The sequence below is a fragment of the Python bivittatus genome, unplaced genomic scaffold, assembly GCF_059951505.1.
Source record: "Python bivittatus isolate LINGU-HERP-01145 unplaced genomic scaffold, Pbiv_v1 ctg000810_np1212, whole genome shotgun sequence".
In the NCBI taxonomy this organism is placed as follows: domain Eukaryota; kingdom Metazoa; phylum Chordata; class Lepidosauria; order Squamata; family Pythonidae; genus Python; species Python bivittatus.
The window spans coordinates 2,026,310-2,053,709 of record NW_028277111.1 but is presented as its reverse complement, the minus strand read 5'-3'; the positions used below and the strand labels follow the sequence as shown (position 1 = coordinate 2,053,709).

Here is a 27,400-nt window from a genome sequence, read left to right as displayed (position 1 = left end):
GATCTGTTCATAAACCTTTCTCTCCTACAGATGGAAGTTTTAGGGCTTGGACTCAGCTCCCCTCTGACCCTCCTTCCAACGTCCCCTCCCATAGCCCTCTCCACTCACTCCCCCTCCCTCTGGAACATGAACCGAGAGGCGGTGCTCTGCGTTGCCATGTGTCGATTGATGGTTCTAACATCCAATCATCTCATGTCCTACCCAACTCTTAATCCAGAACGCACCTTCTTTGCTCCCTCCGTGATCAGCGAGGGTGGGGGGAGCCTGGGCACAAAATGCCAGTTCCATAGGATGGGGGCAATCTACTTTTTTCTGAAATTTGGGACCACCACCAGCAAGCAGAAGAGAGTCGAAAGGTCTAGTTCTCTTTATCTATTGCCCAAATCGAAGCAGATCAGTGCTAATCCACAGGGGACAGTAAGAATGTAAAAGAATGGCACCCCACATCCTCCTGGGGAGAAGTCGATTATGGCTCTGCTTGGTCATTCCAGGAAGTACAGCCTTTGCTGGAAGCCATGCTGTCAGCCAGGGGATGGAAAACAGGCACATTGGCCACAAGAGAGAAAAATCCAAAAACACCTCTCACCAGGTACGTGTAGAGGAGCGCAGAGACAACCCTGGAGAAAGCACCCAGGGAACGTCAGCAAAGCACGCGCTCAGTCTGGGGAAGAAGACAGCGTGAGAACGAAACTTAAAACTGCTGTGCCTCGGCTTTCTTGGGTCTAAGAGGGAGGGAAGAGGAAAACGCGGCCAGGCTTTCGAGGTGAAAGTCAGCTCTCCAAGGTTGGCCGGATCAGGGAAAGATGCCCCAAGAACTCTACTATATGGACAGAGGTAACAAGAACAGAATCTCGAAAGCCGGACTGCGTTTCCCCTTCCCTCCATTTACACCAGAGAGAGTCAAGGGAGAGCAACTTTCACTTTTTTCCCCACGCCTTCCTCGCCCAGAAAATAAATATTTCAGCTGGTTCCCAGGTCTTCGTTTTGAAGTGGTATGTCATGCCCAGGGAAAATAGAAGATAATGTTTGCCATAGTTTGCCATGGACGGAAGCATCATTTATTAGCCTGGCCCTAGTTTGGGGGGCAGGCAGCCATTTTGTGAAAGCACCCACGATATTCCAAAGCCTTTGTCCCAAAGGACACCAGAGACCCTACTCCGAATTACAGAGAATTGAGAAAAGTCAGTATCGCTTTTATTCTTTTAATAAAAAGATAATACTTCGAAAATATTTCTCCACTGATTGACAGTATCCATTGATTGCCAGGGCCAATATTTGACCAAATTTATTTAGACTCATCCAATGGCCAGCCAGGCACGGGTGCTTTTTCGGCTTGGGAACAAGGTGCAATGAAGGGCGGGAAGAGGTAGTGCTTCCTTCTTTGCTAAAACCTGAGAGACCTAGAGCTAACCACGACATCCCCCCAAAAGCACCACCTTGCAGCTCTCCAGTTCACAACCCTCGGAAAGGGGGAAAGAGTCCAAATCTTTTGCCCCCCCCCCCCGCCACAGCAGCGGCAGTTCTGCGTTGGCTTTAACCCCAGTTGGACTGGACATTTCTCTGGTCGCCAGGAGAAGAATTCCCCTCGCCACAGGGGACCAGCTCAGTGGCTAATCGCTAGGCTGCCCTGAAGTCTCACAAGCCATTGCTTCCAACTGAATTTTGTCTCCACATTCGAAAACACTGATACTTTTGCCTAAGGCGTACATTTTCTGGTGGGCCAGGCAGGGCGAATGCTGCTTCAACTTTTGCCCGTATTCGGGGCATTTATAGGGCTTCTCCTCAACATGAATGATCGGGGGGTGAATCAGTTTTGGCTGCTCAGGGAGGCTCCTGCCACAATCTGCATTTTTATACATCCGTTCCCCCATGTGGATTCTCTGATGAGAAGCAAGGTAAGTGCTCCGGCTAAAGCTATTTCCACACTCGGTGCATTTATGGGGTTTCTCCCCCGTATGAATCCTCTGGTGGGAATTCAGGATTGCCTTCTGACTGAAGCTCTTGCCACATTCCATGCAGATGTACGGCTTCTCCCCAGTGTGGATCCTCCGATGCTTGATCAGCGTGGACAAGTCACAGAAGCTCTTTCCGCAATACGAACAGCTGTACGGCTTCTCCCCCGTGTGGATCCTTTGATGCGAGGCAAGGAGGTCGCTGCGGATAAAGCTCTTCCCGCACTCCAGGCATTTGTACGGTTTCTCCCCCGTATGGATTCTCAGGTGTATCTTCAGGCTCGACTTATAACTGAAGAATTTCCCACAGACGTTGCACTTATATTTTCTCTTTTCATTTGATTTCTCTTCGGGGATGGAAGCGTTATGGAATCCCACTGCCTGAGAAGCAATGTTTTTCTTACACTTATCCGTGAGATAGTTTCTCCTGGTTCTTCTTAGCGGACGCATCTCTTCCAGCTTTTGCGGCTCGGCCCTTTCGGATGCAACCTTGGGGACTTCCCTGCTATTCTCACTCTGCCGGACGTCACCTGCTAAAATAAAGAGAGGTCTGAAGAGGGCAAAAGGGAGAAACCAATCCTCTAAAGCAGGATTGTTTTTTTCAAAAAGGAGATTTATTTTAAAAAAAATAAACTCAGGAAAGACAGCAGTCTGCAAGGTTTTATTTTGCTAATCTGCTGGAAGAAAAAAAAGTCAATTTCTATAGCCAAGGTGTAAATGTAATCTGCTAGCAATTCCTTGGTTGATTTTTAAAAAGTGGCTTCTAAAGAATTCACTCCTCTGCACCAGAGGAAGGGTGGCCACAAGGAGGGAATCCAATCTGTGCATGTTCACCTGCTTAAAATTCCTAGCCACCATAGACAAGTAGGATGTTGTTTTATTTCTGTAATTTACAGGGCTTAAAGGCTGCTGTAATCAGAAACTGACTCTGAGTGGTGCACAATGCCCCCTCCATAATTCAGGATAAAAGAAAGATAAAATTCCCCATATAAATCCCAAGAACCCATATACCATCATCAGCCCAACTGCAATTAAAACAGCTTCCATCATTGGTGAGACAACCATATAATTCGACCCGCCTGACCTGTTAGAATAACCCAGCCTGTCTAGACTTGTTGGAATAACCCAGCCTGTACACGTCCCATAGTGCTCAAGGAGAACTCAGCTAAGTGCCTTTAGTTTCAACAGGACTATTGAATAGCAACAGAACGTTATCCATGTACCCGGAAAATGGTATATATTTTAAGAGGTATTAAGTCCTCACCAATCCTCCCCAGCAAAACCTAGCAACTGGGAGACTGACTATTGAATACAGGTGGTCCTTGTTTAGTGACCGCAATTGGGACTGGCAACTTGGTCATTAAGCAAAGCAGCTAAGTGAAAATCAGGTGACTGTGACTGTGCTCATGATTTTACATCAGCTTTCTTTTGTGTTACAGCACCAGAAGGATACAACCCCAAACAGCCAAGGGAGCCCAAATGGCAGGGAAGATTTTTGGAACTTGATTCATGAGGATGCCTGTCAGAATCCTCGCGATCGCTCCCTCACGCGGCTGCTTGATTGCTGCAGTTCTGCCATTCCAGCAGATGGGGGGGGGAGGGGGGGGAGGTTGGAGCGAGGACTGCCTGACGCCAATGGGCCATTCCCGGATCATCATGAACGATTAAGGACCTAGCAACGGGGGTGGGGGGGACCTGAGAGCCTCAGCAACCTGAGCTGAATGGATGGATGATCGAGGGGGAGCGGGGAAGCGAGAGGACTTTCAATCTGGGGTTTGGCTAACGGGAAATTTAGTTCCAGCTATTTATTTTTGTGTTAGCCTGTATACTACTGTTCTCTCAATAAATTTACTTATCTTTGAACCTGTGTTGGTATCGAGGACAGTCGCTTTTATTGAGGACTGAGTATAACGGTCCTGGCAACGCCGGGCAAAAGGGCAAATCTTATAGCCCTTTTTCTCTACTCCCCCACCTTTTGGAATGCTTACCCCATCGCTGGGATAATGTGATGGAAGGCATGAGCGGGGAAGGTTCTGGAATGGAGCTTCAAGGTTGCCAGGAGGCGGGAGAGACATTCCAGGGGAAACACCTCCTCAGTCCCCAGCCGGAGGGTGGGAAAGCCAAGAGAAGGAGACTGGCCCCTCCCTGGAGCCTCATGGTTATAGTAACCGTTGTGGTGTAGATTTAGTCTGGCGAGATTCTGTCTATTAGGTGTCAGCTAATAAAGGAGCTAAACTGTTCCGGACTGTCTCGCTGTTGTTCTTGGGCTGAACCTGACAGATAATTAGCAAGAAGGGAATTGACGTTTGTATTTACATTCACTGGAGAGGAAGGGATTATAAGAGAGTAAGCAGGCGCACAGTGGGGAATCCACATGGAAAGGAATGCAGCTGTTTGCCTAGCAAACTGTGTGGGAGGCAAAATAAAGCCTTTGGTGTGAAACTGATTAAGGAGTTGTCAGTTTCAGGCAGCAGCTGCCAGCCCACTAATTGAGGTGCAGAGCTGAGCTTGTTAACCTGAGGTTGGCATGTTTTAGAGATGTGCTGCCCTGCAGAGGAAAGCAACACAGAAGGAGATGCTTGTCTCCGCTCTGGAAAAAAAAAAAAGTCAGGCACAGGACAAGTAATGTACTGACTGTGATGGTGAACAAATGGCCGAGAGAGAGACGCTGGGAAGGTCGTAAATGTGGGCATTGGTTGCAAAGTTCTACTTCTGCTATGGTCCCTGGGCTGTGCAATCTTCTTCCCCCTGAGGCGAGGTTGGCCTCATCATTGCTGGGCTTCCGGAGATCCCTTAAGACTTGGTTATGCCAGCAGGCCTGGGGACCCCAGGGATGGGGGAATTAGCGAGGGGGCTCCCTTCTTTTTAACATCCGTTTATTCTGTTTTATTTTGCTTTTTATGTTTTTAATGAATTGATGGATTATTTTTAGCTTTGTTGTACACCGCCCAGTGTCGCCTGTGGCGAGATGGGCGGCTATATAAATTGGCTCAACAAATAAATAAAGAAATAAAGTTACTTTTTCATCGCCATCCTGACTACAAATGCTAAACAAGGACTACCTGTGTGGAGAATTCTGGGGGAACCGAGCTGAGCTCAGAAGAAAAGAAAGAAGAGAAAAGATAAAAAAGAAAAGATGGACTGATGAAGCACAGCCAAAGCCAAAATGTTTTAAGCATCCTTCCCCAACCAGATACCCTGGAATACAACCCTCAAACTTCTGCAGCCTTTGCCCATGCAGGCTAGGAACTCAGAGGCCAGGTTTACCCAACACGCTTAATGGGATTCCTGAATTAGCCTGCGTTCTAGCTTCACACCAGACACTGAAATGATAAAGGTTGGGGACCCCTCCAAAAAACCAAACCTCAGACCAACCAAGCTCAGCCTATGGCGTGAAAGCAGTTCCTCGCCCTTTCCCCACCCTGCGAGCTCAGCCAAAGGGTTGCAACCCTGACGTGTGGAGGGCGCCAGGGTGCAAAAGGGAAACCATGCCAATTTGTCTTTGGCTGATTCAAGGAAGGCCCGGGAATCTTTCTGTTTTACTCACTGCATGAATTTCCAGCTTTCTCCTCTTCCTCGAGGAACGGGCTCGGCAGACTGCCCCCGCTGTCAGATGAATCCAGCTCTGCCTTGGCCGAGGGAACAGCTGCTGTCATCCGCTGCAAGGGCAGATAGGATCGAAACATGAAACAGAGCCCAGGAACGGGGACGGGAAGGCAATGGCAAAAACACGAAAGGCTCTCTCTTGCTGAGAGATCTGCCTGGTGACTTAGTTTCCCCATTTTGTGCTAAATCTGTTTTCTTCTCACCTAACAAGGGCAAAGACATTTACCCAGGTGGGGAGACTTTCCGTTTTTTCCTTGGGAGCTTTCCAAGTCTGAGAATAGGCTGCACTGGACCAGTTAACAGACTGTAATGCAAAGTTCTGTGTCTTTCTGATTTGGTGGCCTTACAAATTATTATTATTATTATGGTTGGTCGCACAGTCAGCCAGATATGTATTTCCACCTATCGAGTCCTTTCCAAGGACCTGGGATAGGCAGATGTTGTTGTCTGGTGGTGTTAAAGGTATGATCATAGTTGTTGTTATTATATTATTATTATTATTATTATTATTATTGATTCTTTAGTTTTATGATGGAATGTGAGGGTGGCCTTGGAAGATGGGGGGAAGAGAGGCCACCTAGGGAACAATCAGATAAAAGAGAAAGGAGTCTGCAACAGGGTAATGGTCAAAGAAAGAAACTTAAGACCCACCCTAACTTCTCAGGTGGTAAATAGGGAGGGTGGGAGATTTGTACTTTCAGACTTGCAAGATTCTGTTAATGTAGCCTTACAATAAAGCAGAATTAGCTCCTCTAGTCTTGTTTCCTGTCGGGTTCACCTGGGAAAGCTAACATGTTTCACGTCAACTACAAGCAGGCAAAGATGTGAAACAGCTAAAACTAGATACATTTGTCCTTGTAGTTTTCTTGTCAACCAAATGGAAGGGAGCAGCGTGCCCCTGCTCAAGCGTCCCAGACTAGCCTGCAGCCCTGGGATCTCCTGGTGGCCTCCCATCCAAAGACTGATCAAGTTCAACCTGGCTTGGCTTTTCTGAGATCAGTCCAGTGCTGTCATCTGCTCTGGGACCATGTACATGAGACTAATAATTATCAAAGAAAAACACTGCCTGAAGCATCACCAAGAATAGCTCTATATTCCCATACCGACCCCCTGAGAAAAGTTAATCTTCTGCTGACAAGGACAAAAGACTACAGTTTTGCCAAATTAAGAAATAAAGGCAGAGGCATGCCAAGCGTTGGCAGGTAAAAAGTTTTCTCTCTTCTAGTTCCAATCTGAAGTTCCTTGGGAACGTTTGGCCAGGAAAGCAGATATGGCCATCTGTTCTTCCACCTTCCCATTGACTGTAGAGCAGTGTTTCTCAACCCTGGGAGCTTCAAGACGTGTGGACTTCAACTCCCAGAATTCCCCAGCCAGCATTGCTGGCTGGGGAATTCTGGGAGTTGAAGTCTACACGTCTTGAAGCTCCCAGGGTTGAGAAACACTGCTGTAGAGCATCTGTGGATGGGAGGAAAAAAGGGACTTTACCTGTTGTTCCCATCTCAAGGATTCTCTTTGCATCCAGAGGAAATCCTCAGCCAGGGCCACCGCCTGGGCGCAGCACGCAGGGCCTCGCTCCCGGACCCAGCTCTGGATCTCTGGGGGCAGGACGGTCAGGAACTGTTCCAGGATGAGCAACTCCAGGATCTGCTCCTTGGAGTGTTTCTCCACCTTCAGCCACTGACGGCACAACGCCTGGAGCCGGTTGTAAACCCCGCGTGGCCCCTCGGCCTCCTGGTAGCGGAAACGCCGGAAATGCTGGCGCTGTTTCTCTCGGCTCAGGGCGTCCCGGTGCAGGATAGCTGCTTTCACTTTCCCATAATCCTGCCTGTCTCGAGCCTCCAGGTGACCGAAAGCTTGCTCGGCTTCTCCGCGGAGGGCGGGCAAAAGCCGTGCTGCCCACTCTTTCCGGGGCCACCGGCAGGCCTCGGCCACTTGTTCGAAGGAGGCCAGGAAGCCCTTGGTGTCGTCCCAGGGGGTGGGCTCCTCTGGCCCCTGGCTGCCCCCCCAGCCAGAGTGCAGAGAGCCTGCAGTTATGACCAGGTCTTGCCACGGTCGGGGTAACTCTTCGCCCGGCTCTCGCATCTCCCCACCCAGTTTCTTTGGACAAAACTCCCACACGCTTTTCCCCTGGACGTCACTCGAGGCTTTCAGGCTGGCCATCATCTTCCTCCTGCCCCCTCTTCTCCTGAATGCAGAACGGGAAGATCGCAAACACGTTGGCAAATCCGTGGGGCCGGGACTTGTCTGAGGGCTCTTTTCCTTCCCAAAGCTGCCCGCTTGCTTGGTCAGAGAAGTAACTGTTTTTCCAAAAGGCTGAAAAGAGGGGGAGAGAAGAGGGGGGGGAATGGGAAAAAGCCAACCAAAACAGCTAAGTTTGTACCTTGTTGAACCCTTTCTGAGTGCCCAGCCAGATTGGCCCTCTGTCCAAAAGCAGACAATTCCTTGCATCTAAAAAGCTAGTCTGTCAAGGGGAATATATCTTTAGGGATGAGAATACGGGGACAATGAGCCAGCAAACAAGGAACAAGAAGGCACTGAGGAGACCCAGCTTCTGGCCCCCCCCTTCAACCATGGGAGCTGCCTGGGGGACTCAAGGCCAATCTCTCTCTCTCACTCAAAAAAAGAAGAAGGGGGAAGTGCTATGAATGCCATCTTGAGCTCCTGTACAAAAAGCAGTATATAAGCCTAGCCAAATATTAGTAAATAAATAAATAAATAAATAAATTGTAGTAGGGTCCTAAAAAGATGCCTCTTTATAAATTATAATCAAGCAGAAAACACATTACAAACCAAATATATTACACAGAACAGAATGCTGGAATAGAATCACTCCTGAACACTTATAGCTTATGGAAGAACGGGCTGCTTCTGACTTCAAAAGTTCCTCTAATCACACAGATTAACTCATCCATCGCCTATTGTTGGAAAAAACTGAAATTTCTTTGCTCAAACATGGGTGGGGTGGGAGCCCCATCTATTTTGCGGCACTGCTCCACCCACTTCAGCTCTCACTGCCCAACTGATACAGAACCCTCCCCCCTCCAAAGGATACTCACATCACCTTCATGCCCTCTGGACACAAACCAGCGACATAACCTTTGCTTTGAAAATGGCTTGTTTCAAAGAAACCATCGTTACAGATTGAGATGGTACAAGAAGGCGTGTAAAGTCCAAAGTTCTGGCTACAGCACCGCAGGAGAAGGAAGCTGCTGTTACAGTAAAGTAAGTAACTTTCCACATGGTGCTTTTATACCTGCACTTTTCCTTGCTCTGCCTCTACACTTCTTTTCCCCTGGACCATCCAGTCTCTGTGAAGGAAAAATGCCTTCTTTTATTTGGCTGGGGCAGGCTGGGGATGATGGGTATTATAACTCATGCCCAAGGCGCTAATTCAATGGATGACTGATGGGCAGATCTGCACTGCACTGAAATTTAAAAACATTTAAATAGATTCCTGCCATCTAATGGATCCGTGTATCTCTTATACGATGGAAATAGCTTCCCCTTTTCCAGCTGGCATTTTAGTTTCCAAAAATGGAGGCATTGCAATAACTTGCTTTTTTGCTTCTTTTCATTGGGCATTGGAAAAGCTCCTTGTATCTGATGAGTATCAATTTATACACCCCTCTTCTCACTCCATCCAAGAACCTAAAAGGGCACAGCTTTGATACAAAGATCAGCCACTTCTTTATAGAATCATGGAACATAAGGGCTGGAAGATATCTTTGAGGTCATCTAGTCCAAGGTTCCTCAACCTCAGCAACTTTAAGATGGGTGGACTTCAACTCCCAGATAGTCCAACCCCTTGCCCAGTGCAAAACTCCGCTACTGCATCATCCCCCATAGGAGGCCTTTCTGGTCTCTCTTTAAACACTTCCAGTGTTTAAACACCCACCACCTCCTCAGGCCGTCTGGTCTATGGCAGAATCCTCCCCGATACAGAACCATAAAATGGGACGGTTGGAAGTCTCTGAGAGATCACCTAGTCCAGCCCCCTGCTCAGTGCAGGAATTCACCACCGCGGCTTCCCCAAGAGATGGCCGTCCCCTCGCTCATCTCTAAGCGGACACCTTCAGCGAAGGAGAGTCCGCCATCTTCTCAGGCCGCCCGGCGCGCTAGCTCTTTCCGTTCAGAAATTCTTCCTGATGCCCAACCAGTATCTTCTTCCATGGCACTGAAACTCATTCTTTTTTCTTTTTTTTTGGCTTCTCTTCTGAAACATTTCCTTCCTTCTTTCTCCCCCCTCCCCGAAAAGTGGCTTTTAACTGTCTCCCCTGATGAACAAATTTTAAGAAAGTCAAAAGGATGCGACCTGGATAAGGCTTTAGCTGGCCTAGTAATGCAAGGCATTGGTTCTGCGGGCTGTTTTTCGGCTCAGGGTCAACCCAGCGGCTCTTGGTGCCTTTGAGTCAGTCTTGACTCCTGGCGACCGCCTGGACGAGTCCCTGCAGGCGTCCTGGCAGCCGTTTGCCGTTTCCCTTTTCCTCCTGGGGCTGAGAGAGGGGCCGGCCCAAAGTCGCCCACCTGGCTTCGTGCCCAGGGCAGGGCTGGGACTCGCAGCCTCCCGGCTTCTAGGCTGGTGCTCTAACCACTGCCCCAGACGGCCTCTCACAGCTGCTATTCACGGGGCTTCCGCTCGTCCGCAAGCCGCAACCCCTTTGCCGAGAACCAGCCCTGATGACCGGTCCGGACAGCGCTCCTGAGTCCTCGCCACCAGAGCGACTTCGCAGCCCCGCAGCGCACCCCACACCAAGCCTGGGCGCCGCCTCCCCGACAGCGAAGCCAGCACTCGGGGCTGCCCAACCGACCCTTGCGGCGTGCTGACGGGGGCCGAGCCAACCCGGGTTGGGTCAGGCGGTGGTGGGAAGTCGCCCAACTTGGAGGGCGCCACCTTGGAGAAGGCGCCGGGCGGCGTGGGCGCTAAGCAGCCTCCGAACTCCCTCCCGCTGAGCGGAGGGAGGACCGCGGCGCCCAGCTCTGCGGGACTGCCTCGCCCATCATCCCCGGCCATGCCGGCTGGGGATGACAGGAGCTGGAGCCCTGGCCCTCTGCCCTCTGCCCCCCCCCTTGAGGACTTGCCTTTTCCTCTGCTTGGCTTAGAAAGACGCCGCTCGCCCAGGCGCCCTCCGAGGGGGGACCCGTCGCCTTCCAGACCCCGAAACTACGGCCGCTCCCGGGGGAGAAAAAGTACATCCATACGACCCAGTTTCCAAGGGAGGAAACAGGACAGGAAGAGGCGGGGAGAAGCCGCCGAGGCGCCCGTCTAGGAAGCTCCTCTCGCTCTCCCTCCCTCCTCGTGCTTTTGCGAGCGGACCTCGGGGTCGCCGGACGCCCGTTCAGCCTGGCAATCGCTTTCTCTTTCTCTTTCGCCTTTCCCTTTCTTTCCCTTTCCCTTTCTTTCCAGTTCCTCTTCCTCTTCCTCTTTCCCTTTCTGTCTTTCTTTTTCTCTTTTCTTTCTTTCTTTCTCTTTCCCTTTCTTTCCAGTTCCCCTTCCTTTCTCTTTCCTTTCCCTTTCTTTCCAGTTCCTTCCTTTCCTTTCCATCTCTTTTTCTTTTCCCTTTCCCTTTCTTTCCATTCCCCTTCCTTTCTCTTTCCTTTCCCTTTCTTTCCAGTTCCCCTTCCTTCCTTTCCCTTTTTCTCTTTCTCTTTCCTTTCCCTTTCTTTCCAGTTCCCTTTCCTTTCTGTCTCTTTTTCTCTCTTTCTTTCCTTTCCCTTTCCTCCCAGTTCCCCTTCCTTTCCGTGTCTTTTTTTTTCTTTCCTTTCTTTCTCTTTCCTTTCCCTTGTTTTCCAGTTCCCCTCCCCTCCCTTTTCCTTCCCTTCCTTCTGTGAATTCCAGTTTACATCCGTGTTAGAACCTTTTAAAATCCATGCATTGTTTTCAGTGAGCCCCTTCTAAATAGAACTGACAGGAGGCTTCCCTCTTTAATCCCCTCTTCCCCAAAAGTTGGCAGGAGAATGAAAAGTGCAGCAAGACGTTCTGGGGATTATTTTCAGAGAAGAGCAATGTATTTGTTAACAGTATGTCACAAAAGAAGAGTTTAGTGCAAGGTTTCTCAACCTTGGCAGCTTTAAGACATGTGGACTTCAGTTCCCAGAATCCCCCAGCCAGCCTGAGGAACCCTGGTTTAGGGGCTCTTTATAGTCTGAAGCTACATCCCTAGATAGATATACCTGCAAATAAATCCCATTGAATTGGGTACATCTTATTTCTGAATAAACAGCCCCAGGATTGTGTTGTAGGGAATTTATTACACACAACCAACACCTTCCACAAGTGTTGGACTTCAACACGGGAAATTCTAAGAAAGCGGAATGCGTTCGATGGCCAAGCATGTTGAGCTACAAAGTGTTTTATAGTTTCTCAACCTTGGCCACTTTAAGCTGGGTGGACTTCAACTCCCAGAATTCCCCAGCCAGCAAGAGATTAATCCGCTTCTTCCTCTGCCTCTGCTAAGACAGAATCCCAGACTTCAAAGGGGCCTCTGAGGTCATCCATCCAACCCCTCCTCAGTGCAGGAATCCAACTTACCCCCTTCCTGCCAGAATTCTGCTTGAATTCACCCAGGGAAGAGGACCCTAACCCTTTCAGGGTCATTGGCTCCACTGAGGGGCCCCTTTTATCGTTAGAAACTTTTTTCTAACACTCGATTGGAATCCCAACCCCGATTCCTTCCCAACTGAAGCTGAGAAAAAGATATGCAAATAGAGAATTAAAAAAGCATCCAAAATGGCTTTCCTCTCAGATGCTTTTATGAAAATCACAGTATTCCGCCACACGGGGATACAAAAGAGATCAAGGAACCAACAACCAACTGAATGATATGCATTTTATTCATGTATTTACTTGTGAAATCACTCGAAGTGCATCTTTAGTATGCAGAGCAACATAACTTATGGAAATCATAATTAACGTAATTAAGTTAACGGTTAACGTTATTGCTGGAAGTTTCACGAAGAGGAGATTCTTTTATCTTACTTCTCTGATCTGGCTAAAAACTGGATCAAGAGACAATCCCAGAAATGCTCTTGTGTTAGGAATTCAGAGCGTGCCTTTGGACTAAATGAATTTATTCTAATATATGGCTCCAAATAGACTAACTTGCTGGAATAGGGTTTGATTTCCCCATCTTCCTTTTATTTTTTTCAATAAATCTTGACTTATAACTGGATTGGGGCCACTGCAACCCCCATAGAAATAATGGACTATTTTCTGCTGGCTGTCTCCCTTTTCCCATATTGCTAGTGCTTTTTAATTTTATTCTAGTATTTTGAGATACAGCTTTGTCTGTCTGGCGACCTTCTGCTTACTTGGCAAAGCTAACCTCTGATCCAAACTAAGATGCAATTAACCTTCAGGTGCCGCCTAGCAACCTCCTTTCCTGTCTTTTTTCCCACAACCCAATTTTTACTCAGTCTGCATGTTTAGATTCTTTCATAGGAAAAAACCCCAAGAAACAGAGGGGGGGGGGAAATAGAAATCCATGCATAGAAACCCAGCTTGTCCAAATGCATGGCTTCCTTCTCCAAAACTGCCATCAAACAGGGTTGGAAAATTAAAAAAGGTTGGGCTTTTGATCTGAGATAAAGTGGTAGAATTTTTCCTGATCTTGCCTTGTACTCAGTTTTTGCTACCTCTGGTTCCATCATCCACACCAGCATGGCTAAGAGCCATGGGAGTGGTAGTCCAATAATAGCAAGGCATTGCAGGTTGAGAAAGACTGGGTTTAAGCCAGTTTGAATCCCCTGTTAGGGCAAAGCTTGCTGACATAATGACTGAAAATTGATGGTGGTTTTCCACCATTTTGAAACCTGAAAATGTATGAAAACCCGAGTATGAACCCTAAAATACAATAACTGAATGAAACAGCCCTAGGAAGCTAGAAAGGTTGGCCCCGCCTACTTGCATATCACCCCACCTCCTGCAGCTCTTAGGCTCCTCCCAAATGGTGTGCATGGTCCTCAAAAATGTTGCTCCCCTCTCGTTAAGAGGGTTAAAGTTCATCCAGAGAAATCTGAGTTCAAATCCCCCACCGAATGGATCGGGCCAGCCATTCTCTCAGAACTGAACCTACCTCGCAGGGTTGTTGAGAGGACAAAAAGGATGGTGGGGAAGCAGTTCAGGCATGCTTCCTGCCTTGGCATCCGCTGTAAAAAAAATAAATTAAGGCAACAAATAAATAATCTAATTATGGCAGCATGCAGGGCGAAAACCTATCCTCTAGATTTGAGTTTTAAGACCCTATCTAATAATCCTGTTTCATGTAAAAAAAAAAAATCTCAATATCTATTTTCTTACTATGAATCAGAGGGTTTTAGACTGTGTGGGAGAGGTTGTACAGTAATTGGGTTAGTAAATTTGCCATCTCTAGCGACGACTTCTGTTAATTTACTTCTTTTGGTTCATAATTATCGAAGACAACAGAAAAATTACACAGCTTTGGTTAATTCTGGGGTAGCTTTATGATCCTTTTCCCCAAGACTTCAAAAACGGTGCTGCACCAACCATTAGTTATTCTCCCCCATCAACCTCGAAATTCCACTTTGGCAAATAAAATCGCAATACTCCTTTTTACGGGAATTGCGTTGCTGGTGCATTATATCACCATCACCATCATCATCATCTCAAATGTGCAGCGCCTGACACATTACTGCCCAGCGCTGGAGTCGGGGAGAGGGAGACACCCCACCTATCGAGGGCCATCTGGCCAGCCTCTCATTCCCCACATGCACCCCTGGAACCCCCCAATCATTTACTTGGCCTTTCATCCTCCTCGGCCCCTTGGAGGGGGGGAAGAATAGCTCCGTACTTTAATTCACACAACCTGCCTAACCCGGATTCTGAATGAACCCACTTTCTTGGCCCGTGCAAGAAAGCAAGCAAGCATACAGGGGGATTTGGCCCAACACACATGCGCGTACACGCACTTCTAGCTAACCCTCACCCCGCTTCACGTGCGAGCCCATCCCCACGCAGCGCATACGGTACCACTTTTGCCCAAAGAGAGAACTCAGGCACGGGGGTTTGGCAAAAACCGCCTCCAGCAAGACAAGCCCCAAGGGCCCGGGAACCCAAAGCAGCCTAGCGGAAATTAAATGCGGGCAAGGGCCGTAAAAGGCGACTGCCCGGGGCGTGCACGGGAGAATCAGAGCAGGGGGGCTCCAGTCCGCGTTCTCACGACACGCTGACCCCCAAGCTGAGCAGCCGCGCCGTGCAAACCTGGGCGCGGTCGCTTTACAGCCCCGCGTCGGGCGAACCCACGGAGAAACGGGATTCCTCGAGCGGCCCTAGGCGAGGCGGCGACGCGGGGCAAGCGCGCCGCGCGAAGAGCACCCCGAGCCGTCCTCGCCGGCGCCCGCGAAGGGTTAAAACCATCGAGGCCGGCTGGCCAGAAGGGCCGGGCAGCAACTTGCCAGGCGGCTCGGCGGTGGCCCAGCTCCTTCCTGTTGCTGGAGGGAGGGGGAAGAGGCGAGTTGGGAAGCGGGGGGAGCGAGGGGGGTCGGCGGGGCCCCGCGGTTGCCTTCCGGGCCAGTCCCGTGCGAGACTCGGGCCGGCCGCGTTGCAGAGGTGAGTTTTAGCAGGAGAGGGAGGGAGGCCGGTGGGAGGGAGGCCGGTGGGGGGGAGAGCGCACGCTGGATCCCGAGAAAGCAGCGCAGCGCAGCGCAGCCCTCCCTGGCGATGCGCATCTCCGTCCAAACCGCGGTTGCAATTCGGATTTGTGCCGGGGGGGGGTTCCCGCTTCTCTACTTTGCAGCAAGGCTCTTCTGCTCCGGAGGAAGCGCCGTGGACCTCGGTGGGGCTTACTCCCGGGTCAAGGGGTGGAAGGCTGCAGCCGGAGTGCCCCCGCCCAGTTTCCCCAGGTAGAGGGGGGAGGGCTGTGGAGTGCAGTGGGGGCTGTGAAGAGCCCGAGGCAGGAAAACAGCCCTGCTGTTTGTATCAGCGTTTTGCCGGAGGAAGAGTTTGGGGGAAACCTTTTGGGATGTGGCTCCTCTGTGGGATTGGGGGTTTTCCCCCAAGGGATCAATGCAACGAGGGTCGCTTTGATGTCCTTTGAAAAATCCTCAGTTGACCTCCCCAACTTTCAGAGGGAGAGGAGATTCTGCAGCCTGAAGAGAGATCTTCCTGTTGAAGGTTCGGCTTGATCACTAGGTCAGGGCTTCTCAACCTTAGCGACTTGAAGATGTGTGGACTTCAACTCCCAGAATTCCCCAGCCAGCCATGCTGGCTGGGGAATTCTGGGAGTTGAAGTCCACACATCTTCAAGTCGCTAAGGTTGAGAAACCCTGACCTACCCGGTTTGACTTAATTGACCTCACCCACCATTACTCTCCAGCTGCACTAATGTAAATGCTGCAGTGTCGGCTTATTTTTGCACATAGTCCAGGACTGGAAGAGCTGTTGCCTGGCATGTAACCATGGTCTTTCTCCCTAAATACAACACGCACTGAGCTAATCATCTCCAACTAAGACCAACTTTGAATTAGCCAGCATAATTTTTCTACTCTCTTTCTGCTTGGCCATCCCGTTTTATGTCTTCGTTAGATTTACCTCCTGTCTTTTTGCCCCGGCGTTCAGAGGGGGTGTTTGTAACTCTCCCTCCTTCAGTTTTTCCTCGCCACAACAACCCTGTGAGGTAGGTTGAGTTGGGAATATCTTGAAGGCAGCTGGAGAATTCCAAAGGCAGCCCTCTCTTTTGTGCTGTTTTGCCGAGTCCTGATAAAAGCACTGTCTGGTTATAGGGTTTCATGGTGGGTTCCCCCCCCCACAGACTAGGATTGCAAACTGGGATAAAAAAAATTAATTCCGTATACAGGGACTGAACTGCAATGCCTGGACAAGGAAGGAATCTTGACAGGATTATATATTTTTAGCTCAGTAGAGCCTACTGTTCTATTAAACATGCATTTAAGTTAAGGAGGTGCCAACAGATGCATTAAGGTGCTTTCTGATCTAAAGCAGTGCTTTTCAACCTTGGCAACTTGAAGATGCGTGGACTTCAACTCCCAAAATTCTCCAGCCAGCATGGCTGAGACCAGTGTCCATACTCCCAGAATTCTCTGCAATGGCCATGCTGGCTGGAGAATTCTGGGAATTGAAGTCCACGCATCTTCAAATGGCCAAGGTTGAAAAACACTGATCTAAAGCATTTCCCATGCCTAACATTTACTCAGGAAGGTTCAGTTGCTATAGGTGTCACCAACCAACTCAGTCTCTAGAAGGAGTCGATGCTCTCCATCACAACTGGATGGAAAACCATGCCAGGAGTGGCCATTTCTTTTCTGGCCAAATATAAGGTGCTGCTCATCACCTTTAAAACCTTGAATGGGATATATCTGGGCTAGGTGTTTGCAATATAACCCCCTTCTCCCCATTCCTTGAGGGTCTGTATTCCTGCAGACTGAAAGTGTCGATTCCTAGGTCTTCCTGCAGAGTTGAGACCAGTTTCTTTATCAACTTTGTCCAAAACCGCATCATGTTTCATAGTTATGTTGGTTTGAATAAAAGTGGCTTTAACTCTGTTTGCAACAGTGGAAAATCTTTAACTCTAGTTTTATATTCTTTTTGAGAATCACCAAGAGATTTCAGTAGCTGACAATATAAGAAGTTGAATAAAATAAATCAATGTCCACCGTTTATGGATTTCTGTTCTCCTGTGCTTCTCCTCCTCGCAACAATCCTGGGGGGTTGGATTTTAGAGATACCGTGACTAGGCCAAGGTTGCTCAGTGAATTTCATGGCTGAGGAACCAACTTTGGTTTGACATCTTAACTCCACATTCTCTGAATTGGGCATAACTTTAACCATCAGGATTCTCAGCAGTGACCATGCTGAGTAGAGAAAATCTGTATTCCCAGAATTCTTAGCAATGGCCACACTGACTGGAGAATCCTGGGAACCAAAGTTCATACTCAGAATTCTTGGCAATGGCCATGTTGACTAGAGAATATGGGAACTGAAGTTTGTACTCCCAGAATTCTCAGCCGTGGCCACACTGACTGGAGAATTCTGGGATCCAGTGTTAGCGTCTAGTCAGTATGGCCATGGCTGAGACCAGTGTCCATACTCCCAGAATTCTCTGCAATGGCCATGCTGCCTGGAGAATTCTGGGAACTGAAATCCATAAATTTGGAGGATACCCAGGTTGGGGAAGTCTATAGTAGTTCTACCCCAGCAGTTCTTGATCAATAATCAAATGTAATGACATTTATGTCCTTGTGGCAGGCAGGTTTCTTGAGTGGCTGCCAGCAGAACCTGGTTGGACCTTTCTCACATCAACCAAATTGGGGCAGAAAGTCAGAAGAGACAAAGAATTGAAAGTGAAGGGAGGAAGCAGAGCTGGACCAAAGTCACTCTGGACTTGGGGAGCTGAAATGGCCTCAAAGGAGGAAGAAGAAGACTTGGCGAGCCCTTTGGATCAACAGGTTTATTTTCCAGTGGAACGGAAGGAGGAGGAAACAGAAGTACAGAGTCTGGCAAGTTCTGGAGATGTTTCCAAAGGAACTGGGATGAGTAACCATGTTGCCCTGGTGAAAAACGAAGAGAAAACATTGCATGAGAAAGATGCCCCCGGGATGGAGGAAACCTCTCCATCCAAACCTGGGCACGCTCCGTTCCCAGCTCCCCAACGTTGGGATGATTTATTTCTGACCTCCATCGAAAAGGCGGTCAACACTCACCCAGGAAAATGGATGTCCCAGCTCATCCCAGGCCTCAAAGAAGAAGGAGAGGCATTTGAGAACAAGGAGATTGGAGACTACGGGAAGGTGAAGGCAGCCATCTTGCGGGTTGACGCGATCAGTACGGAAGTCCAGCGACAGCATTTCCGGCGGTTCTTATACCGAGAGGCTGACGGGCCCCGGGAAGCCTGCAGTCGACTCTGGTTCCTGTGCCACCGGTGGCTGAAGCCGGAGAGGCACACCAAGGAGCAGATCCTGGAGCTGCTGATCCTGGAGCAATTCTTGGCCATCCTGCCTCCCGAGGTCCAGAGCTGGGTCAAAGATGGCTGCCCTGAGACCTGTGCCCAGGCGGTGACTCTGGCTGAAGATTTCCTCTTGAGCCAGCAAGAGGCTGAGAGACCCGCTCAGCAGGTAATAGATTTCCAGAGGAATAGATTTGTTCTGCAGGGTTACACTTGTGCAAAATGTTCCCAGCTTAAAACATTCTAAGCTTGAAACAGTTTGGGGTAGGATGCCTCATTAAGGGGGTGTTGAATCAGAACTGTTTCTCTCCCAAAATCTATTGCGATTGAATTGATTAGCCTCAACTTCTACATGCTGATGTTTTTAACAGTTGTTCAGTCATTTTTACCTGGATCTTTAGTCAATAAGAACAAATCTTGCAGATCTGTTGAATGACCGTCGTTTACAATCTAAATGGTATGACATGCAAGGAAAGAGGTATAAGGAGGGCAAAGGAAGAAAGCAAGTTCCTGCACCTCATTTTACAGTTCTTATAATAACTGTCTGACAGAAAGAATAATCGACTGCTTATGTAGTCATAAAGGGAGAATCCAAGGCACTGATTAGAATTGTCCTCTGTTCTTCTAACCATCTTCTGGGTATCTCTAGATGATATTTCAGTTCAGAAAAAAGAATATTTGTAATAGATCACAATGACAGTAAGAACTGTGATCCTCTTAGTAGTATTCCTCAGGTCAGCACTGCTGCTCAGCCCTTGAATGGGATTTTTCCTGCTTTTCCAGGTGCCAGGGTTATTTGAGGAGACAGGGGCGACCTCTCCAAAGGCCAGTGACCGAACCTTGTCAGACACTGAGCAGAGTCAACTGTGTTTGGAGATTAAGCAGGAGCAGCCTCTGGATGATACTTCTTTAGGTGAGGCCCCCATTCTTAACATTCAAAGTCCCTTGAAGCGCATCTGTTCATCTCAAAAACTTCTGATGGGAGATTCCCCCACATTCAAATTCCCTTGAGTTCAACTAGGTTGGGAATACCTTCCTTGGCTGGGGATCCTGCAGAGCTTGTCCAAATTAAAAATAGTCCAGTTCAATCAAAGATGAACTCTGGGGGTCAGCAAAGGGCTCAGAACACAGGCAAGGAAAAATAAATAGTAAGTCCAAGAATTCAACCCAGAGTTCTCACTTGAGCTCAAACAACCAGGCTCAAATTATCCTAGTTCGGATACATTACGTGAAGACCTTGCTCTATTCAGAAGTCCATAATGGTGGGAAGGGTGGAAGGAAAGAGAAGAGGAACAGCAGCAGCAAGGGGGTTGGACTTAGTTATAGTAGGGAAGGGGGCACCGTTGGAAGACCTGAAAGACCAGCTTAGGGATAGATCATCATGGAGAAGATTGATCAAGCGATGTGGTTGCTAGGAGTCAGCATTGACTTGATGGCACATCAAGTGCCGTCTATCTATCTATTAAACAAGTCAAAGAATTGAAGATAAGAAAAAGGAAACAGACAGAGCTAAAACTAGTTTACACCAGCTTGGCGTCTTTCTTTTGTAACGCTCCCCCCATTTTGTAGTCAGTCCACATTCATTCATTTATTCATCACTCATTCAATCTTCAGTCTGCCTTGGTCATCTCTTTCTTAAGGAGTCCATTTCTTGCTGCATTCAACATCCTTCCATGATTCTCCTGCCATACTCAACTCTGACTTTCATATAACAGAGTAGGCAAGAGCAACTTTTTATACTCTGCAGTGTTTGCTGCTTTTGATCAATATTCATCGCTTGCTACAAGCCACATACTAGCCACTATATTTCTACCAGCATTTGATATCTTAAAATTTCTCCGTCCATTTCTCTGTTTTAATAAACATTCTACCAAGTAGACAAGCTCATTTGCTTGCTTTCGTTTTCTGCCATTTCTGTCATTCAGTTAGTCTATGAAGTCAGTGACCAGTAAAAGACAGGGGCTGCCATTTCTGTGTAACTTGCAATCATTCACTCACTTTTCTCTCTCAAACACAGCTGCCTTGGACTTTGATACATTAACATTCAGATCCATATTCCTTGTTGCATGATACAAGCTGTCTTATATTTGCTGCAAATCATTTGAGTTGGCTGAGACTTCGTGGCATTATCTTCAAACACATTCATTCATATCCCCAACCAACACACCTCTACTGTCACCATTCCTTACACATTTATCCAGAAATATATTAAACAACCAAGGGGGCATCACCCATCCTGATCTATGTTGAACCGTTTGCAAAGCATGCCATTTATTCTCATGGATCATTTTACCTCCACTATATACCACATTCAGCATCCGTTCTCCAAAACGTGTCATGTTTCAAGCCTATTCACTTTAGCATACATATTCTCTAAATCAGCAAATGTACAATACACTTTATCACCTTTATACATTTTTCAGCAACCTGCACACCCCCTGTCTGGCATGAAGCCACCCTGCACTTTCCAAATTTGTCACCTCTCGCACCCTTTTAATCAAAATTCTGCCAACCCCCTTCCCAATCCCTTTGTGGTTTTTGCAATGTCATGGCATCTTCACCCATGCATTAAATGAGTTCAACAGCCAGGCTGTAAGCAAACCACATCCATATTTAAATATTTGCCCGTTAGTCCATCTACATCAATGTTTCTCAACCTTGGCAGCTTTTCAGATGTGTGGACTTCAACTCCCAGAATTCCCCAGCCAGCAAGGAGTTGAAGTTTCTCAATCTTGACGGCATCTGAATGCTGCTAAGGTTGAGAAACACTGATCTAGATCTTCAGCGTTACCATTTTAGAACATTCTCCCAGTATTAATGGACTTCCTTTTCATCAACTCTCCTTAGACATTAACACTTAACAGCCCTTGTTTCAATTTCATTCCACTCTTTGACATACCACTCTCATCTCTGCACGGAGCTGGAATGTACTCCTGCCAGCAGAATTAATCCCTCACCGTTCACAGAAATCATCCATTCCCGCTCAGATCACAGCTCTGGTTCTTGGCTCATGTTGGGTGGTGGGGAATGCCAGAATGTATGGTTGTAAATTTGGTGGGGTTGGGATCCTTTTTCTGGTGATTGGATGCTACCCAGAACCTGTGGAAACAGACAGAAACGTTGCCAGGTCATTAAGCTGATTAACTGAAAGGATGTCTAGTGGCTTTAAAATGAGTTTAAATTAATATACGATCTTGCAGACTTGATTCATGTCGTGGCTTTCTTCGTTCGCCCGTTTGATTTTAAAGAATGTACCCCTTAACAAAAATAGAAGGATTTTATAATAATATTTGTCCAATTCTTTGGGGTTTCTTTTAGACAATCTGTGCATGAGGGAAAACAAGGCTGGGATTCCGCAGCTGGCAAAGAAGGAATCTGAGTTACTCTGTGAGACCCCTGGGGGAGGCACTGCAGACGTCTTTCCCATCTCAGATGAGCAAGGAGCCATCTCTGAAAGTCAGCAGAAGCCAGAAAAGGCCTTGAAAAAACTCCCAAGGAAGAGGGTTCAGAAATCCATTTCTTTGGTGGAAGATTACAATAATCTCGCTGTCACCCCAACAGAAAAGAAAAACGTAGATGATGAGGCAGCTGTCAAGATCATCGTATGCAAAGAAACCTTCAGCCGGGGTTCCGATCATGCCGGAGAGAAAATCCACAAATGTTTGGTATGCGGAAAGTGCTTCAGCCTTCGTTCGCGCCTGATCGTCCACGAGAGAACCCACACGGGTGAGAAACCTTACACCTGTTCGGAGTGCGGACGAAGCTTCAGTGTCAGCTCCAGTCTCATTGCCCACCGGAGAACCCATACAGGAGAGAAGCCCTACAAGTGTTCCCATTGCGCAAAGAGTTTCAGCGTGAAGTCCGGGCTGATCGCTCACGAGCGGACCCACACGGGAGAGAAACCCTACAAATGTTTGTACTGCAGCAAAAGTTTCCGCCGCAATTCGGGTCTCGTTAGCCACCAGAGAATCCACACGGGAGATAAGCCGTACCAGTGCTCGGTGTGTGAGAAAAGTTTCAGCGATATCTCCAACCTCATTACCCATCACCGGATCCACACGGGAGAAAAGCCCTACAAGTGTTTAGAGTGTGGGAAAAGCTTCAGCCAGAGCTCATACCTCAACAGCCACCAGAGAATCCACACGGGAGAAAAGCCATACGAGTGCTCCGAGTGCGGGAAGACCTTCAGCGTCAGCTCTCGGCTCCGGAAGCATCAGAGGAGCCACACTGGCGAAAGACCTTTTGTCTGTTTGGACTGCGGGAAAACTTTCAGCGAGAGCTCAGATCTTCTGGCCCACGAGAGGGCACACACGGGAGAGAAGCCCTATCGCTGTTCGTTCTGCGGGAAGAGTTTTCTGCGCAGCTCCGAGGTAGTGAGCCACGAAAGAATCCATACGGGCGAAAAACCGTACCAGTGCGGGGAGTGTGGGAAAAGCTTTAGTGTCAGCTCACGCCTGAGTGCGCACCGGAGGATTCACACGGGGGAGAAGCCATTCCAGTGCATGGTGTGCGAGAGAAGCTTCAGTTATAAATCCCACCTCATTACTCACCAGAGAATCCATACGGGGGAGAAACCTTTCCAGTGCTCAGTCTGCGGGAAGAGTTTCCGCGGCAGTTCCAGTCTGGTGGCACATGAGCGGACGCACACAGGAGAGAAGCCATACCGGTGTCTGGACTGTGGGAAAAGCTTTACTCAGAGCTCAAACCTCATTAGTCATCAGCGAATCCACGCTGAAGCGAATTCCTGAGATCCTCCTCAGATGGACCTCTGTGGATAATCAGTGGGATCTCCCTGTTCTGAAGGAGATGTTGGTCCTTCGGTATTTCACTGGCAGCTCCTCCTCTTTTCTAGAAGGGGCGTATTTTCAACAATTGTGCAATAGCAAAGCGTTCCCTTTTCTTCTGTTCAGAGCAGAACACTGATGTTACAACAAACCGGCAGGGATTGTGTGTTCACCAATCCGTCCAGACCAAACTGTGGGAGGTGGGGAGGCAGTTAATAGTTGCTAATGGTTTGGTGCCTGGAGAGTAGATCAGATGGGTAGATGGTCACACCTTCTCTTCAGAATCCATCCTGGATCTGCATTGCAGGCTTTATGTTTTATTTTTCCAGAAAGAGAGAATCTCTGCCCGGTGGGGAATAGAATGGAAAGGTTTACAAAGAAGGACTCCCATTTTTTTTGAACTGAGATCTGATTGGTTCACTTTTTAGTTCCTGGAGAGTTTATAAGAACTAGATGAGGGAATTCTACTGCTCAAAGGGGATTCTACCTCACAGGAAGCAAAATAACACACAAGCTAATGTTTGATCTCAAGGACCACCGCATTCTCCAAGCAGAGAAATGTTAAAAGGAGTGGGTGTACACAGATTCATAATCTTAGACTTAATATCTAAATTTCTAGATTTAATTACAGAATTATTTCGGGAGAGGGATTTTGCCACCACTCCGCTATTCCCCCCTCCCAGAAAAATTAGGGGCTCTGATTTTAGAAAATTTAGAAAGAGCGATCTGACTTGCTTACAGGCCTATGTATGGTTCCGGTTCTCAAGGGAAAAGGAGAAAGAGGAAGTGTGAGAAGCTTTGGGGGTATTTCAAAAGATGGTTTTCTGCTAACAAAGAGATGGTTTCCATAACACAGACCCAAAGGTTCAAGCTCTGCTTAAATTTGACTGTGTCCCATTGCAGGGACGGAGGCTATTCTATGACTGAGTGCATTCACATACAATGTGAATTGTAGTGTGATGTGAAGATGATGTGAGATACTCCCCCGTGGTATGGTTCCCAGAAAATTCTGCAAATCTTGGGAAGCAGCCATTTACAGACCTCCCCTGATTCGTGTTTGGCTGATTGTCACATCCTGGTTTATTTTTTAATTGATTGGAAAAGCCCAGCTGCAGAATCACAGTGGCCCAGTTGGCCTATTAGGGGATGCTAATCTGCAGAAGTGATTCAGGTCCTCATTTTGGAAGCCAGAAAGGAAAGCGAGGATCATACTTGATCCTCCATCCAGATTCAGGCAATATGTGGGAGCGAGGTTCAAGGAGGAGTGTCTGCAGAGTATGGTCAAAAAAGTCAATGATGGTGGCAACCATTTTCTACGTGTGTTGGGTGCCAATGTCGAGTCTCTCCATGGAAGCCATGGAGACTAAGCTGAAAGACACTCAGAACTTTTTTCCTGGAATTGAACAGCATATAACCTGCAGAAGCAAATAAAATTAAATAGCCTTAATTGCAGTTTCAGACATGTCCTGGGTGCTGGCTAGCATGCCAGGCCCATCATAATTTGGCTTAGTGTGATGTGAAACAGTGATCACAGATTGGGTTCCCACATCACACTCAACTGTGGATTGTTTTTGCCAGTTTGTTGAACAAACCAAAAGTCAGCCTTGCAGATGAGGAAAATAATCATCATAACTTGTTTAGCCAATGCCTGGACAATTTCCCTATTCTGGCTGCTGTTGCTTGATGACTCTTTGGATGGGCCAGGCCTGAGTGAGAAACCAGGCATCCCCGTTCACATATCTTACTAAAAATCAGGCTTCATGCAGGCTAATTCTTGAACCAAATTCTTGAATTCCAGGACCAGCTCTTGATAAAATCATGTTACTGCAGATACTAGGAAAGTTGTAATATAGCAGAAAAGCAGCAGTTGCCAATGATAAGCCTCATGCCGTAGATACAAGTATACATAGCAGTCTCAGTGTGTCTGAAGGTGGTTTCTCTCTCTGCAGGCGGGGTAGAGCAATTGACATATCAGCATCATTACTGTAAGGGAGCCGTCTGGTCTTAGGACTTTCCATTCCACCTTGATCCTTCTAGCCCTCACACGCTAAGCCACTGTTGCAAACAGGGGTGTCCACAGGATGTGAAAAAAAGGCAAGATGTTGCCTTTGATTGCACTGTTGAGGCACCATCTTGATTTTTTGAACCATATCCTACAGACACCCCAGTTGCAACCTAGCTTCTGTGGTGTTATATTGTACAATGATCCATGGTTTACTGGTATAGGCTTTCACAGCTGGTATCCTTTGAGCAATGTTGGGGTTCAGTGACCATGATCTACAGAACAAATTTCCAATGTTTCACCAGCAATCCCAGCTGGCATCCTCAGAGGCAAGATGTCCTCACAAGCAACTGAGTAGGGACTGATTGGGCTCTTGTCTTTATAGCCAGGTATCCTGGCTGCTGATTGGTCTTTAGCTGAGCTGGCTTCTGATCGGTGCAGGTTGGTGAGGGCTGGTCTCTGATTGGCCCTCACTGACCTGCACCAATTGGAAACCAGCTTGCTTAAGACCAATCAGCAGTCAAGACCCCTGGCTATAAAAACAGGAGCCCAGTTACTCCCTGCTCAGTTGTCTGTGGAGGAGATCACCTTGTCTCTGAAGATGCCAGCCATAGTTGCCATCAAAATGTTAGAAAATCTGTTCTCTAGACCAACTAAACCCTGAAACCCAACACTGCCCAATCCATGGTCTAGTTAATGGTCAAAAAAGTCAAGATGGTGGCCACAAGGGTGCAGTCAGAGAATCAATTCAAAGAAAGAATAGCAGCTGGCATGCCATTAAAATAATTGGCAGTTCACAGCATGGGTTTTCCTTCCATTGTAAGCTTGGTGTGTTGGCATACACAGTTGCAGAAGCTGGTCTTCTGCTTTTCTCTGATGGGAGTCGCACATCACGTTGAGCCAGAACAGGGGTTGGGTCAATGACAGTGTAATCAACAAATCATGATGCAGCACAGTGCAAAGCTAGCCTCCAGAGTTTTTCCACTGAACAGTTCTGATTCCAATCAGTTCTTAGTGTTTTGGTAAAAATAACGAAGTACATTTTAAATATTCAGGCCAAGAAGCAAATTTTAGGTATTTTTAAAAAAAAACAGATGAGGAGGAGAGTTTTGGTTAAGAATAAAATCCTTATAGTTTCTAGAGCGGTGTTTCTCAACCTAGGCAGCTTGAAGACGTGTGGACTTCAACTCCCAGAATTCCCCAGCCAGCCATGCTGGCTGGGGAATTCTGGGAGTTGAAGTCCACATGTCTTGAAGCTGCCAAGGTTGAGAAACACTGTTCTAGAGGCATGGTTTAAAAGTAAAATAAATTACATTCCATGTGCAGTTTGGAAGTCCAATTTGATTTCTTCCAGCTGGTCGGGGCCATTTCTACTTTTTCCATTTCCATCTTGAAAGCTACTCCTAATTTTGGAAGCGGTAGCCTGCCATGTTAAAAGGGAGGGGCCTGGCTTTGCCAGTTAAGAGGTCTCTAAAATAAAAATGTCATTTGCAGTCCCATCTACTTTACGGCGCCTGTGGTTTTTGACATACAGCCTTTTAATTTGTGGAACGTGTTTCTGGTTTTGTTCTTTTCTCCTGAGAAAAAAATCACGTCAAATACAGTGGTACCTCGGGATATGACCGCCTCTACTAACGAACATTTCGGGTTACAACCAACTCGGGATATGTCCAGAGTCACAGAACGGATTAAGTTCGTATCGCGAGGTACCACTGTATATGATTTGTCCGCTGGAGTTGGGGATCAGGGATCAGTCAGATGGAAGAAAGAAAAGAAAATACGGGAAGATTTCATTGTGGGGGATCATGTGCACTTTAAAATTATGGGACGTCCATCAAAATGTGGCAGTCTGACATCTGCCTTGACTCCTATCAGTTCTGTTCCTATGGTTTTCCAAAACCAACCGGGATTCCCAAGATATGAGCTGAGTAACCCAAACGGTTTGATGGCTGCTCGATTATACGTTTCTGTATTTCAGGGAACAGCCGTTGGGGTTTTTTCCTTGTCCGCCTTCCCCGTTTTTAAGTCAACCAGAAATCTATTTCGTGTTGCTCAAGAAATCAGTCCCATGTCCCTTAAGGCAGTGTTCCTCAACCTTGGCAACTTCAAGCTGGGTGGACTTCAACATGGCTGGCTGAG

The 27,400-nt window shown here is 47.7% G+C and overlaps 2 protein-coding genes across 7 annotated transcripts; one reads left to right on the top strand and one right to left on the bottom strand.

Moving 5' to 3' along the window:
• Positions 1–1,085: 1,085 nt before the first annotated feature.
• LOC103048951 (uncharacterized) lies at positions 1,086–14,893 on the bottom strand. 5 transcript variants are annotated; one of them, XM_088129556.1, is made up of 5 exons: positions 14,776–14,893; positions 13,631–13,703; positions 7,044–7,871; positions 5,500–5,611; positions 1,088–2,485 (listed from the first exon to the last, which is right to left on the bottom strand). In XM_088129556.1, the coding sequence occupies exons 3-5, from the start codon at positions 7,719–7,721 to the stop codon at positions 1,611–1,613; spliced, it is 1,665 nt and encodes a 554-aa protein (XP_087985682.1). In that variant the 5' UTR covers positions 7,722–7,871; positions 13,631–13,703; positions 14,776–14,893; the 3' UTR covers positions 1,088–1,610. The 5 variants fall into 5 exon arrangements, with proteins under 5 accessions (XP_087985681.1, XP_087985682.1, XP_025028439.2 ...); XM_025172671.2 differs by lacking the exons at positions 13,631–13,703; positions 14,776–14,893 and adding an exon at positions 10,638–10,796; XM_025172673.2 differs by lacking the exons at positions 13,631–13,703; positions 14,776–14,893 and adding an exon at positions 8,812–10,794.
• A 134-nt stretch (positions 14,894–15,027) lies between these two features.
• On the top strand, positions 15,028–27,366 carry LOC103053743 (uncharacterized). 2 transcript variants are annotated; one of them, XM_088129572.1, is made up of 4 exons: positions 15,028–15,123; positions 17,779–18,644; positions 19,259–19,388; positions 21,794–27,366. In XM_088129572.1, exons 2-4 carry the CDS (start codon positions 17,928–17,930, stop codon positions 23,221–23,223), a joined length of 2,277 nt encoding a protein of 758 aa, XP_087985698.1. In that variant the 5' UTR covers positions 15,028–15,123; positions 17,779–17,927; the 3' UTR covers positions 23,224–27,366. The 2 variants fall into 2 exon arrangements, with proteins under 2 accessions (XP_087985698.1, XP_087985699.1); XM_088129573.1 differs by having other exon boundaries at positions 15,044–15,123; positions 17,783–18,644.
• The last annotated feature ends 34 nt before the right edge of the window (positions 27,367–27,400 follow it).

Bases quoted from the DNA above. Each gene is read 5' to 3' on its own strand.
- LOC103048951 (XM_088129553.1), bottom strand. From the start codon at position 8,006: ATGCAAGGAATTGTCTGCTTTTGGACAGAGGGCCAATCTGGCTGGGCA. The intron at 5,612-7,043 runs GTAAAGTCCCTT...CTGCCCTTGCAG, and splicing joins CCTTGAGATGGGAACAACAG to CGGATGACAGCAGCTGTTCC. The intron at 2,486-5,499 runs GTGAGTAAAACA...TCTTTATTTTAG, and splicing joins GAAAGCTGGAAATTCATGCA to CAGGTGACGTCCGGCAGAGT.
- LOC103053743 (XM_088129572.1), top strand. From the start codon at position 17,928: ATGGCCTCAAAGGAGGAAGAAGAAGACTTGGCGAGCCCTTTGGATCAA. The intron at 18,645-19,258 runs GTAATAGATTTC...CTGCTTTTCCAG, and splicing joins CTGAGAGACCCGCTCAGCAG to GTGCCAGGGTTATTTGAGGA. The intron at 19,389-21,793 runs GTGAGGCCCCCA...GGTTTCTTTTAG, and splicing joins TCTGGATGATACTTCTTTAG to ACAATCTGTGCATGAGGGAA.